The sequence below is a fragment of the Sphaerodactylus townsendi genome, linkage group LG09, assembly GCF_021028975.2.
Source record: "Sphaerodactylus townsendi isolate TG3544 linkage group LG09, MPM_Stown_v2.3, whole genome shotgun sequence".
NCBI classification, from domain to species: domain Eukaryota; kingdom Metazoa; phylum Chordata; class Lepidosauria; order Squamata; family Sphaerodactylidae; genus Sphaerodactylus; species Sphaerodactylus townsendi.
In genome coordinates, this window is record NC_059433.1 from 94,764,999 (window position 1) to 94,778,165 (window position 13,167).

The 13,167-nt window shown below is 41.9% G+C and overlaps 1 protein-coding gene across 6 annotated transcripts in view; it reads right to left on the reverse strand.

The window, feature by feature from the left end:
* ZC2HC1A (zinc finger C2HC-type containing 1A) overlaps positions 1 to 12,486 on the reverse strand; it is a 33,465-nt gene extending 20,979 nt beyond the window's left edge. Inside the window, exons 1-4 of one of the 6 annotated variants that reach the window (XM_048507370.1) lie at positions 12,347 to 12,479; positions 5,457 to 5,599; positions 4,595 to 4,680; positions 4,415 to 4,505 (exon numbers count right to left, since the gene is read on the reverse strand). In XM_048507370.1, coding sequence (XP_048363327.1) covers positions 4,415 to 4,505; positions 4,595 to 4,669 — 166 coding nt within the window. In that variant the 5' untranslated portion in view covers positions 4,670 to 4,680; positions 5,457 to 5,599; positions 12,347 to 12,479. Of the gene's footprint in view, positions 1 to 4,414; positions 4,506 to 4,594; positions 5,399 to 5,456; positions 5,600 to 12,346 lie in introns of those variants that run through there. The other 5 variants (XM_048507369.1, XM_048507367.1, XM_048507368.1 and 2 more) reach the window with 5 other exon arrangements.
* Between the last annotated feature and the right edge of the window lie 681 nt (positions 12,487 to 13,167).

A 13,167-nucleotide genomic window follows, 5' to 3' on the forward strand; every position in this document is an offset into this window, starting at 1 on the left:
ACACATCTGAGCTGAAAATATACCCTTATCTATATTTTTGAGTATATTCAGGGTTTCCCAAATAGATTTGGGATTTTTCAGGAAATCAAAAAAATGATCCCAAAAAGTCCAAGAAATATCTGGGATTTGATTGGGAGCTAGTATTTGCAGGCTCCCAGTGATTTTCTTCCATTCCCTGCTGTTTTCCTCACTTTATTTTTGCATCTGGGCAAGCTCTATGGGCTTGCTAGGCTGCCTCTGGCAGTTTCAGTTTTAGGGGAAATTTTTTTCCTTGCAAGAGATGTTTTGTGTTTCTTTCATGGTTTTTACAGTAGTGCTCACTGCTTGGATTTGTTCTCCTGTAATTTGACATTAGTCCTGCTGAGTTCACACTGTCTGAATGTTCCTGGGTTCTCCTAAACCAGGGGTAGGGAACCTGCGGCTCTCCAGATGTTCAGGAACTACAATTCCCATCAGCCTCTGTCAGCATGGCCAATTGGCCATGCTGGTAGGGGCTGATGGGAATTGTAGTTCCTGAACATCTGGAGAGCCGCAGGTTCCCTACCCCTGTCCTAAACATTCTGTACATTGACGTTCATTCTGGTGGGCTTGCTAATTTTCTACTGCGGAGATTCTCTGGTTTGACATTAGTCCTACTGACTAATGTGCCACTGGTCTTTGTTGTTGGCTTCTGTACATTGCCACCAGTTCTCCTGGGCTTGCAAGTTCCCACACCCCAAGTTTCCATAGCAGAGATTCTCAAGTTTATTTTGATATTGTTTCGAACACTGGCTTGTTATTCTACTGGTATTGTTGGGTTCTGCAATTGTTCTGTTGGGCTTGTTGTGTAGGTTTATCCTTGGAGGGCATGATTTCACCAATGATTGCTGCTTGCAGGCATGGCTTGTCTGGAAGAAAGTTGGTGGTCTTTTCTCCCTCCATCATAGGAAATAATGGTGCCCACAGAATTGAGCCCCTTGGTCCAATTCACTTGAAATTTAAAGGTCAGGCACTGGCAGCTCCACTGCAATTTTGGTGCTTGTATCCTCAAAAATAACCCCCTCTCCAATCCACCAGAAAGTTTCCCCATAAGGAATAACAGAGCTGGGGAAAAATGGAACTGGAGGGTGGGATGGGGCGGGAACCCAAATCTAAATACCATATTGGTAGTAGGTCATTGGTAGTGACCTAGACAGCCCAGACTAGTCCACTCTTGTCAAATCTTGGAAGCTAAGTAGGGTCAGCCCTGGTTAGTATTCAGATGGGAGACCACAAAGGAACACCAAGATTGCTATGCAGAGGAAGGCAGTGGCAAACCACCCCCTTAGTCTCTTGCCTTGAAAGCCCTACAAAGGCTCACCATAAGTGAGCTTGTTTGACAGCATTTAATGCACACACATATCCCAGGAATACTGGAAATAATAATTTTTTAAGGATTTAATATACCCAAATATGAAAAATGATGATTTTTGGTGCCCCTTTACTGCTCTATTTGCTTCACTAGTTAATTTTCAGAGAATGCATTAGTTAATATTTTTTCACAGAAAGATGCTTTATAGTATTAACACGAATATAGATGACCAGCGTCATCCTTTTAAAAGTCTAATGAATGCTAGTGCCTCTCAGCTGATCTGGAGGCATTTGTTATGCACTCATGGAAGAATGGTGATAGTATTGTAGAATACACAATTAGTGCCTATTGTTAGAACCACAACAGCACTATATTTGCTTTCAGAGTTCCTATTTTTCTCCTATTGCTCTTGGCAAATGCCCAGCTGACTGCAATTGTACTTACCCCAAACAACTAATCTCATTGGAAACTGAATATTTTATTCTGCATGTCAATTGAGCAATTGGGGAGGGGGAGTCCTCTTCTTCCTATACTTTTCCCCATCAGTAAAAAAAGATGTTGAGCAAAAAATCTGAACAATGATTTTTTTTGCCAGAAAATATCTTTTCTTTTAACTCAAGGATATAGCAGGAAAATTCTAAACTCCAGTAACCTGAAATAACAGTTTTAGGAAACAGTCCACTTTCACCTTGGATCAGTGCAAGATCCTAAAGCAAAGCTTTAGTTTTCTACTTCGAGTAGTTTCTGTAAGAACTGCTACAGAAATTCCTGGAAGCTTAAGTGTCCTTTGTTACTAGGAATATTTATTCTATTTTTCTCACTGACAGACTCCAAAGAAGCTTACAACAGTGCAAAAATACTACAAACAGAAAAAAGTATAATTTAAATATTAATAATAATAAATATATCTTGGGTCAGCCCTGGATCCAATGGGTCTGTTCATTCAAAGCCATGAGCTGGGGCTAAAAGCCAAGGTCTTGTGCCTGAATTTTATACCTACAGAAAACCAAAGTCAGCTCAATATGTTATATCTGACACCAGTGTTCCTTCCAATCTGCCCTTCCTTCTTACCAACTGATTATGTAGTAAAATCTTACTCTACAACTGCCATCACAGAAGTATTTGTAAAGTATTCCTATTTCTTAAATTGTTTAAGCTAACTAACTACAGTATAACACAGGCCTGGGCAAATCTGGTACAGTTCTAGGTGTTATTTCCAAACCTCAGTACCCAGTACAAACTCCTTAATCAAAATTTAACAAAACATATATTAGATTTATTGGTATTCAACCACACAAATTAGCAACAGCAGAAATAGTAGTTGCCAAGGTCATAGATGTAGCTATAATGGGGACAACTGCCCGGGCGGCCCCTGTTGAGTCACATGGGGGGCCAAAAATTGCCCCCCACACTTCTGCCAACCAGCCAGGCATGGAACTGAGCCGAGCCAGGTGCCATCCAGGCAGGCCTCAGCTGGCTTGGTTGCTGCCCGAGTGATGGGCTGAAGCGAGCCAGAGAGGGCCTCCACTTTTTTTCTCCCCGCTGCTAGCCTAGGTAAGTGGGGGGCTGGTGGATGGATGGCGCAGGGGGCTAGGCGCAGCACAGGGGCCCACATGGGGGGACAAAAAACTGGAAGTCCGCCCTGGGCTCCATTTTCCCAAGCTACACCACTGGTCAAGGTAATGCTAGAACAGGCTGGCTACCATGGCTTGGAAAGTGGCCTGTTCTTACATTCCTCCATTTGTGTCCTCTATGGCAGTCGGTGCAAGCAGCTATTGCCTGGAGATGGACTTGAGGAAGAAAGTTAATCAGGCGGCTTTCTCCATAGTCCCAAGCGACTATGACTGAAACAGCACTACCTTTCTCACGCTCTTCTCTTCACTGCTGCCACCTGATGCTGAGCTGCAGTGAAAGCATCGCCTTTCTGTCTCAACGTCAGAGCTCAGCCAAATGTTTTTGGAAATGAAGAAACCCCTGGGAAACGTTTTGTAAAGGAGGAAACATTTGAGAAACATTTCTCTCTTAATATCAATAATGTGCATTTATATCTTAATGTTAATAATGTGCAGAGTCCCGTGTCTCCAGAGGATAAACTAAAATGAGCCAAGTCATCAAAACTGAAATGGTCAGAGGCAAAACCCCCTAAGGGATTTCTGCCACAAGAATTACTCCTATGTTTCAACAGGATTTTTTTTTAAAAAAAACAACTTTTATTTGGGCTGCAAACTTTTAAAGGTTGGTAGTATTGCAAAATATTTTTGTTCCTTCCTACCCCACCCCAGTCATTCTGCCTAGTATTCCAAGATCTCCCTTTGTCTCACCTTTGCGTGTGTTATTTTATCTGTCTGCATGTAGCTGGAGCTTGGTTTCTACTAATGAAATGACACATGACTTGGGGAGTTACTTCACACTTCCCCAATTCAAAGCAGGGTTTCATGTAACTACTACTGCTTTTTCAAAAACAAAATGCTGGGAGAACAGTAATAATTCCTGATAGATTACTCAAATTCCCGATTTGGAGTGCACTTTTGTGAATTCATCAAATACGTGTTCCAAAGATGAAGCTCAGTGGAAAGAAGTAGACAGAAATACAGAAGTATTATTATTTACACTATTTATTATTATACTATTATTTAAATAATGTACATACTATATTACATAAATAATGAGTATATCATACAACCATCAATGTACATAAGTGCTTTATGACATAATTTACGCAGAGACAGACCCCTGCCTTCAGGAGCTTTAATTTAAACTACCAGGATGAACCAGCTGCATTGCTTAATGAATTTATTGATTACTGGAAGTGGTAAGCTGTGCCAGCAAGGTGTGCCATAGTCTATCGCTGTACTAGTACTGAATGAATTGCATACTTCAGTTCAAACACTGAATGAACGCATTCCTTTGGAGAGAGACAGGATACAGATTAACTGTGCAAGCCACTGGCTTGTAGTTGGAGTATGGCCAAGTGCAGAGTCAAGGTTTGTGAGTGTGAATGCTTCAATAGGTGTCCTGTTCTCTTCACTACAGTATTCAGCCTATGTACCACTCTCCTTCCTCGCACAACATATACACACTCACTTGGTGAGCTCCACAAACAGTTCGGCTTCCGGGAGGCGGCTAGATGTACATCTCTTGCGATCTTTCTGCTATATGTCAGATAGCTGAAAATCTGATAAACAGATCAACATAGATGTAAGTGCCTGACGGTTACTGAACAGTAATACTATAATGCATGGCTTCCCCTTTTCCCTCACTTACTTTTACAGGATTTTCCCTTGCATCATGTCTACAGTTGCATATTGGCAGTCCCCAGTGGTGTGTATCCAGAAGCATTAGACAGAGTCCTTCTGGAAAAATCTCAGAATGAAAATATGCAGCTGTCTTTCTTTTCTGTTGTTGCATGTATCTTCTTTCAGTTTGATTCTTTTTGCACTTTTGTATATATGCATATGTACACTGTTGGGCAAACAACAATCCTATACTAGACTGTGTGATCACAAACTGTGATATGACCGCATTTAGTACTGTGATAAATCTTCATTCTCTGAACCATTACTGACTGTGTTGCTGGACCCCTTAGAGTAGATCAGGAACACCATACTAAAGGATAGAGCCAGATGTTCTGGTTTGATGGGTGCTATTATATATCTGCAAATGAGATGTCTTCCATTTGCTTAGTATGTGTTATACTTCCTAATATCTTTCTCTACCCTTTTGAAATCTCATTCCCATTCGCTAACATTCTTAGTGGGATAGAACCCTGAAAGGATATGGTTGCCAGGTGGAATCAGTCATATAGTTGGGTCTTATCTAAACAGTTATGCAGTCTACAAGCCAATGAAATTCAGCATGTATTAAAGAAGGGAATATTAACATCGATATTGCATGCATGTGGCCTTATGTTTGTGTGAAATCCCTATCAAACTATGCAATGCCTTACAAAACAGATCTACCACACCATGAATATTTCCACTTCAAGACCTTCACAAATTTCTGAAATTTTGAGGGGGTGGTGGTGATGCTTTATCTACCTATGCAATGATTACTCTCTTATTAAGTCTACCCCTATTTAACCATGTTCGCAACATAGAATGCATCATTTATGCAAGTAATAACTCACCATGTAAAATTGACTGTTGGTATGTTTACAAAATTCAAATGTACGAATACCTTCATTTTCAACAAGAAAAACTGAAAATACTGAAGAGAATGAGAGCTGCAAACTGCTGTACCATTATCATCCTTATGCTTTGTTTTTGTTATCTGCGAGGCAGTAAAAAATAAAAGATGAAAATAAAGATTTTTGTAATTAACAGGAGTAAATGTGCTATTTGGACACAGTTTCATACAGGCACAGTAGGACTAGTAGCAAATCTGGACAGCAAGTTAAACTTGGTAATACTTGGTAATTCAATAGCATATATCCACCATACACATCTCTGCAGTGGCCTTCAACTTATTGGTCATAGATTCTTATTTGCTCAGTCACAAGCCACCATTTTTTTCCTGGGTTTTGATCATAGCTCACGGGGACAGGAGGGTCAAATGAGCTGGGTTGGTGCAAGGGAGGCGCCTGTTGCAGCGCCCATCCAACCTGCCTCCTTCCCTCCCTTGGGGGTGGGGGCAGCTGACAGGCACCAAGGGTCCAGCAGACCAGCTCCTGGGCTGCCCGCTGTGGCACCCTGCCCCCCTGTCCCTGAAGGCCAGCTCCTGCCATCCCCAGGGCCTGGGGAGGGTAAAAGCCAGCCTGCAGGGAGCTGGGGTAGCCCTGCCCCCCAAGCCTCACCCCCAGGCCTCTGTGCAGGCCGACTTTTGCCCTCCCCAGGCTTTGGGGACGGCAGGAGCCAGCCTGCAGGGAAGCAGGGGGTGGGGCTTGGTGCCCCAGAGCTCAAGGGTGCCATTGCCTCTGGTGCTCATGGGTGCCATTGCCTCCGGATACGCCTCTGGTTTTGATAGAATTTTCTGCTAGGCATCCATGTACAGAGAGCAAAGACGCCACATTACTTCTCCTCTTTGAACACTTGCTTGAGCAGGTCTACTCCCGTAATCTTCAGATTGGAGGAGCTTGCAGTCAATTTTGTAAAAGCGCAAAAAATTCTTGTTTGGACCCAAAACAGGCAATCAGCTTGAGCTTACTCTGAAATGTTAAAAGAAAAGGGTAACGTATTATAACTAAATGTTTAGGAGTTATATGAAAAAGAGGGGTCTTGTTAATTCACAGACATAGTTTTATATTGTTCTGTTCACAATATCAATCACTTTCAAAGGTTATATGCTATGATTATACATATAGCTCATTCGTAAGTGATCATATATAATAGTTTTTGACATCCAGAATACACAAGTAATTCACAAGTATAACTTTGTAATAGTATACATAATAACCAAAAATCAATAATATGAAACAGAGGCAATTAATGGCAAATAATACAATCAATAGCAGCAGACAGAATTTCCCCTCTTTTTCATATTACTCCTAAACATTTAACATGTTATCCTTTTCTTTTTGCATTGACTTCCATGTTGCTGCAATTGCTATATTACTCTGAAATGTTGGCAGGGATCATGGTTACCTTATTAGGGAGGGCCAGCAAAAGGCCAACTGCAGCAAACAATTCTTGAAAAAACTAGAAGGAAAAAAACTTCTGAATTCAAGTATTTTTTTCTGGGCCTTCACATCTCTCCAAACATAGTATGTATGTATATATGTATGTATATATACACCATATATATACCATATATATACCATACCATACCATACCATACCATACCATACCATACATACATACATACATACATACATATATATATAAAAAAATAAAAGATGAAAATAAAGATTTTTGTAATTAACAGGAGTAAATGTGCTATTTGGACACAGTTTCATACAGGCACAGTAGGACTAGTAGCAAATCTGGACAGCAAGTTAAACTTGGTAATACTTGGTAATTCAATAGCATATATCCACCATACACATCTCTGCAGTGGCCTTCAACTTATTGGTCATAGATTCTTATTTGCTCAGTCACAAGCCACCATTTTTTTCCTGGGTTTTGATCATAGCTCACGGGGACAGGAGGGTCAAATGAGCTGGGTTGGTGCAAGGGAGGCGCCTGTTGCAGCGCCCATCCAACCTGCCTCCTTCCCTCCCTTGGGGGTGGGGGCAGCTGACAGGCACTGCGTCAGCAGACCAGCTCCTGGGCTGCCCGCTGTGGCACCCTGCCCCCCTGTCCCTGAAGGCCTGCCTCCTTCCCTCCCTTGGGCCTGCCTCCTTCCCTCCCTTGGGGGTGGGGGCAGCTGACAGGCACTGCGTCAGCAGACCAGCTCCTGGGCTGCCCGCTGTGGCACCCTGCCCCCCTGTACATACATACATACATACATACATACATACATACATACATACATACATACATACATACATAAGTTTCTTATTCAGTATTTCTTATTCAATATTTATTCAGTGTTTCTTATTCAATATTTATTCTGATTCAAAGTCAATATATATATATATATATATATATATATATATATATATATATATATATTTATTTATTTATTTAAGGAGAAAATCCAGGATTCTTTTTCAATTGACTCCTGAAACACTGAAAGTTCTACTGTACTAAAGCCCTGCTTCAGAAAATGATGTAGTTTTCAACACATACATTCAGAAATGTCACTGCATGGTACCACAGTTATGTTCAGTTTATTAAAATACAGTAATCACAAACCAGCTCAAAAAAAACAAACGTTGAGATAGAGTAACATTGCACAACATGAGTACAATAATAACTTTAGCCAATAAGCTTATGAACCAGGACCTGTGTGCGAGACTGTGTCATCTTACCAACAATAAAATGCTAAGGGATGGAATGTCTGATGACGAACCCTCAACCAATAAGAGAGCAGGACTCAGTGTTTGTCGTCGGACATTCCATCCCTGCCCCAGAGTAGCGATGCCTTGCCGCGGCTGTTCTAGGGTTCCAAAAGCCCCCTCACCCCCTCTCCCAGCAAGCCCCCTTGCCCTCTCCCGCCTTATTTAGGCCCGCTGTATTTTTTACCTACAGCAGGCTTTACTGCTTGTCCTTATCAGAAAGAAGAAAGTTCACCAAAAAATCATGTCCACAGTGGCCAAAGGCTCTGTGCAACAGAGTAAGAATTAAACAGCTCCTAACATCTCTCTACCAATTGCAATCAAGTAAAATATGAGCAAGTGTTTCAACTGCACCAGCACTACAGGGACTTAGACAGGCTTCTAAGGGCATATGCTGAAATCTCCCTTTAAGTCAGGCCCCTGGAAGAGTGTTAAAAAGTGTTCAGGAAAAAGCCCAAAGAAATTTGGAAAAGGAAATAAAAGTTAAATATGGAGAAGCAGAGAGCCCCACCCATTATTTTAATGGTCCATATGAAGACAGAAGAAAAGCCATTTCATTTTGCATCTTGGTACCATATTTAATTTAAAGGATTTTTTGGAACATTTCCCTCCTTCTTTCTATACAAATAGTCTATTCCTGATCCCAGATCACAGCTACAGTGAATGGACTTACACTGTCTATTCAAAAGAACATTGTTTGCCTAGGCACCAAGCAACCCCATTTCATTTTGCATCTTGGTACCATATTTAATTTAAAGGATTTTTTGGAACATTTCCCTCCTTCTTTCTATACAAATAGTCTATTCCTGATCCCAGATCACAGCTACAGTGAATGGACTTACACTGTCTATTCAAAAGAACATTGTTTGCCTAGGCACCAAGCAACCCCTTACAGCAACAGAGTAATGCAAACAATAGTTGTACAAATTAATCTTTTACAGCCAATGCAAAATAATGCTTTACACCAATAAATGCAAATAACAAACAAAGCTACTGACATTGGTATATGGACTAACCAAAGGTTCTTTGAAGGAGGGAAGTATTTCACACTTGTAAAATGATTAATTGCATATGTGCATGATGTGCACAAATTAGAAATAATTTGAAATTTGCAGCTGGGCTAACATGCATGGGTTATGATCCTTAAGTTCTTACTTTGTGCTTGTAACACAGCTGAAGTCTGAATGATGTTAGGCCACTCTGCACTGGCCTGAAATCAAATGTTTAAGTGGTAATAGATGCCAAGCAGTTTCTTATTCAGTATTTCTTATTCAATATTTATTCAGTGTTTCTTATTCAATATTGATTCTGATTCAAAGTCTATATTTTTTATTAAAGTTGGGTTCCATGCAAATTTTGAAATAATAGCCCAGCTTCTCCTCCAGTTTAGGGAGAAAGACATATTGGTTTGACTTCCTCCATAAACTAGTACCGAAACAACCATGAATAATTTTTTGAAGTAGCTGCAAATAGACTTGAAAAGGAATACCACAGTCTGCATATTACCCTCCGGATAGATGGAGCTAAAACTGACTATACAAAGCTCAACGGGGGTGAAGGGAATCACTATTTTTTCCCTGAAGCATTCAAACTAAAACCACATTTAGTTACTGAAAATCACTCAAAAGCTTTATACCAGCTAACCCATCAAAATTAACTCTTATCTTTGTTCAAGACTAACCTTGACTTGAGATTTATAGCACTCTAAGGCCCCTTCCGCACATGCAAAATAATGCATTTTCAAACCACTTTCACAACTGTTTGCAAGTGGATTTTGCCATTCCGCACAGCTTCAAAGAGCACTGAAAGCAGTTTGAAAGTGCATTATTCTGCATGTGCGGAATGAGCCTAAGTTTCTTGAGTCTTACTTTGCCTGCTGAATTTAAACATAAAACCTCTACAAACCTTTTTGGATATCAACTAGTATGAAGTTACTCAAACAGGCAATAGGGAAGAGGTCATTAGTATTGCAAAAATCTAAATGTCAAAATTCATATAATACCAAAGCAGTGAAAAATGAGCCAAACGTGAACAAAAATTGTTAATTACCATCAAGGAAAATGGTTTTGTTTCATATTAGCCCAGTACATCACTGATAGATGATTTCAAAACCAGATTGCCAGGCTGTTGCAATTGATAGTTAAACACTTCAATTTGGATTGTTTCAAGGGTAATTAAAGTGAAGTATACTTCAAATGATTTCAAAAACTTTACCAAAGTCTTATTCTTTACATTACTGCTACCATTCAGATTAGCAATTGAAGACCAATTCTTCATATTCAACCATTCACAAGAGCACCGTGAAAAAAACCACAGCTTAGTAGTTGAACTACATAATATAAAACTGGCAAGTATGCCATTAAATAAGGAGCAGTGTGGTGTAGTGGTTAAGTGCTTGCACTGCCACTCACACTATCAGGAGTTCAAGCCCCCTGTGGGTCAGATATCCTGGCAGCTGGCTCATGGTCAACTCAGTCATCCATCCATTTCTTGGTCGGTAAATGAGTACCAAGCTCATAGCTAGGGGGTAAAGAATAGCTGGGGAAAGCAATGGAAAACTACCCCACAAAAGCGGCTTGCCTATAAAATCACTGTTCGCAGTGGTACCCCAGGGTCGCATACAACTGAAGGGGAAACTTTACCTTTATGCCATTAAAACACAGCATATTTAAAAATTATTAAGTTTTATGGTCATTACTTTTTTTGCTTTTGTTCCTAGGCAAATATTAATACAGTATTCTTTAAAAGTCCATTTTTATTTCCAAGACAGATGTAAATTAGAAGAATTCAGGGCTTCTCATCTTTCACATCAGTACACATGAATATAAAATATTTTCACATAATTTTAAACTACCGGTAGTTACTTGCACAAACACTTCAGTAACTTAAAGGACACTGGCTTCGATCCTTCAGTGCACTCACATCAATGGGGCTTTAAGCAACTGTCCAGAATTGCCATGCCAATTGTCCTAAATGGGCATGAGAGTAATTTTAATCCCCCACCTGGTCATGTGGTTTAGCTTTTGTAACTTCAAAGTTTTATTGTAGTATATATACAAACTGCATAAGAATGTTGACGGGAAAGTAGAGTGAACTGCTAAGCACACTTTAATTTTTATATATAAAAATTAAGAACAAGAAAGCAAAGAACTCTAAATCTGAACATCCAAGGTTAGCCATAAAAGGTCATTGGTCTGGAATGAAAGAATGATGCTATGTCAACTGCAGGCTTGCCAAACCCCACTCCACCAAGGGGGAAGGTATCTTAAGCCAGCCATGGTCACATTCCAAGACTAAAAGGTTTAAGCCTTTTCCCACAAATGACACTGAAGGAGTTTTTCCTTCGCTTGCTAGCTTTTCTTTCCCTTTACATTTTCCACATATGTAATTGAAATATAAAACCTACACTGGCTAGAACATTTCATTTAAAAACGGTTCTCTCATCCTTTCCATTTCAATCGCCACATACTGATGCATTTCCAACTTTAAAAAATGAAATAAGGAAAATCCTACAACTTGAATCCTACTCTTGAAAATGAAGTCTAAACAGGCATAGGGAGCTGTGTAAAAAAAAAAAAGTTCTGCAGCTATCTTCAGTGACACATGTCCATCAAAGCTAATAGCCTGTCATTGGCCTACCTACCCATCCCATCCCATCCCTCCATCCTTTGCATTTCATTCTAACACATTTGGCCATGCACACCCCACACCCCACAACAGAGGGAGGCGCAGCGCAGCCCAGTCTCTTGGCGATGGATTTGGTTAATAGGGAGTGACAGGGAGAGGGAGGACGGCGGGTATGTGACATTGAACCCACAAAAGCAGCACACGCCGACGCTGCGCCCGAACAAAGGGAGGCAGATGGAGAGGGGCGCTTTTGCAAGGGATGTGCGCGAAGCAACCCCAGATCCAGGCTTTTTCTCGTGGCAAAATACAGTCCCAGCGTCGTCGCCTCGCCGGCCTCAGCCCTGCAGCGACTCTCCAGTTTTGTCTCGTCCTCGTCTCCCCTCCATTCCCTCAACCCAAACACAAAGGCGCGGCCGCCCTCCTCTTCCCCCTAGCCCGGCTGCGCCGCCTGCCAGACGCCCTTCCTCCGAGGGGGTCCACCTTCTGCCCTCGCCTGCCTCCCTCGCCACCCTTACCGTCCGGCCCCTCCATGGCGCGCCACGGCGACCCTCGGGCTCCTGCTCCCGTCTGCCCAGGCGAGTGGGGCCGCTCCTGTAGCAACACGGCCGCCTCCCCACCGCTAACATCCCCCGCGCCCATTGGCTTCTGAGCGCAAGGAGGGGAGGAGAGCTGGGCGGCGCGGCGCGCAGTGCGGAGGGGATGGGCAGGGCCGGCTTTTTCCGAAAGCCGTGCATCGCATCCTTTGCACCTCTGCCCAGCTCGTGGTTGTGTATGTGCATCATGTGCTTGTGCATGGTTACGCTCTGTCGTACCGTCGCGTCGTCTGCGATATCCCTTCTAGCGGATATTTCGCAGACTTTTTGTCAGCCAAGCTGGCTTTGCCAACTTTTTTTTTTCCTGGCGAAGCTTTAACAGCAGAAAGTCAAGGTAGAGTTTTCCGGGCTTGCATATGCATGGGTGGGGGAAACTTCACCTGTTGAATCACTGCCGCACACGCAAGCACAAGACTGATCCCGGGAACAAAACAAATGGGCCATTCCTAAATAGGGGAAATGATACACTAAAGATTATGTCCCAGGGATCGCCTTCCTGCCACTTCATTGGAAAGTAGAAGATGGAATAAAACACATGGGCCGAAGGGAATTTGCTGCTTTCCCATTATTTCCTCTTTTCTTTCCCTGAAAGTCCCACTGCCTCTCCTCTCCCCTTTTCTTGGGTCCCTTCCTTTCCACCCATTATCTAACCTGCCCTCCTTGTCTTCAGCCATTCCTCCTTTCCTCCCCTGCCAATCTGCACTGGGCAGTTTCCTGTTGCTAATAAGCTCTCTTTCCTAACC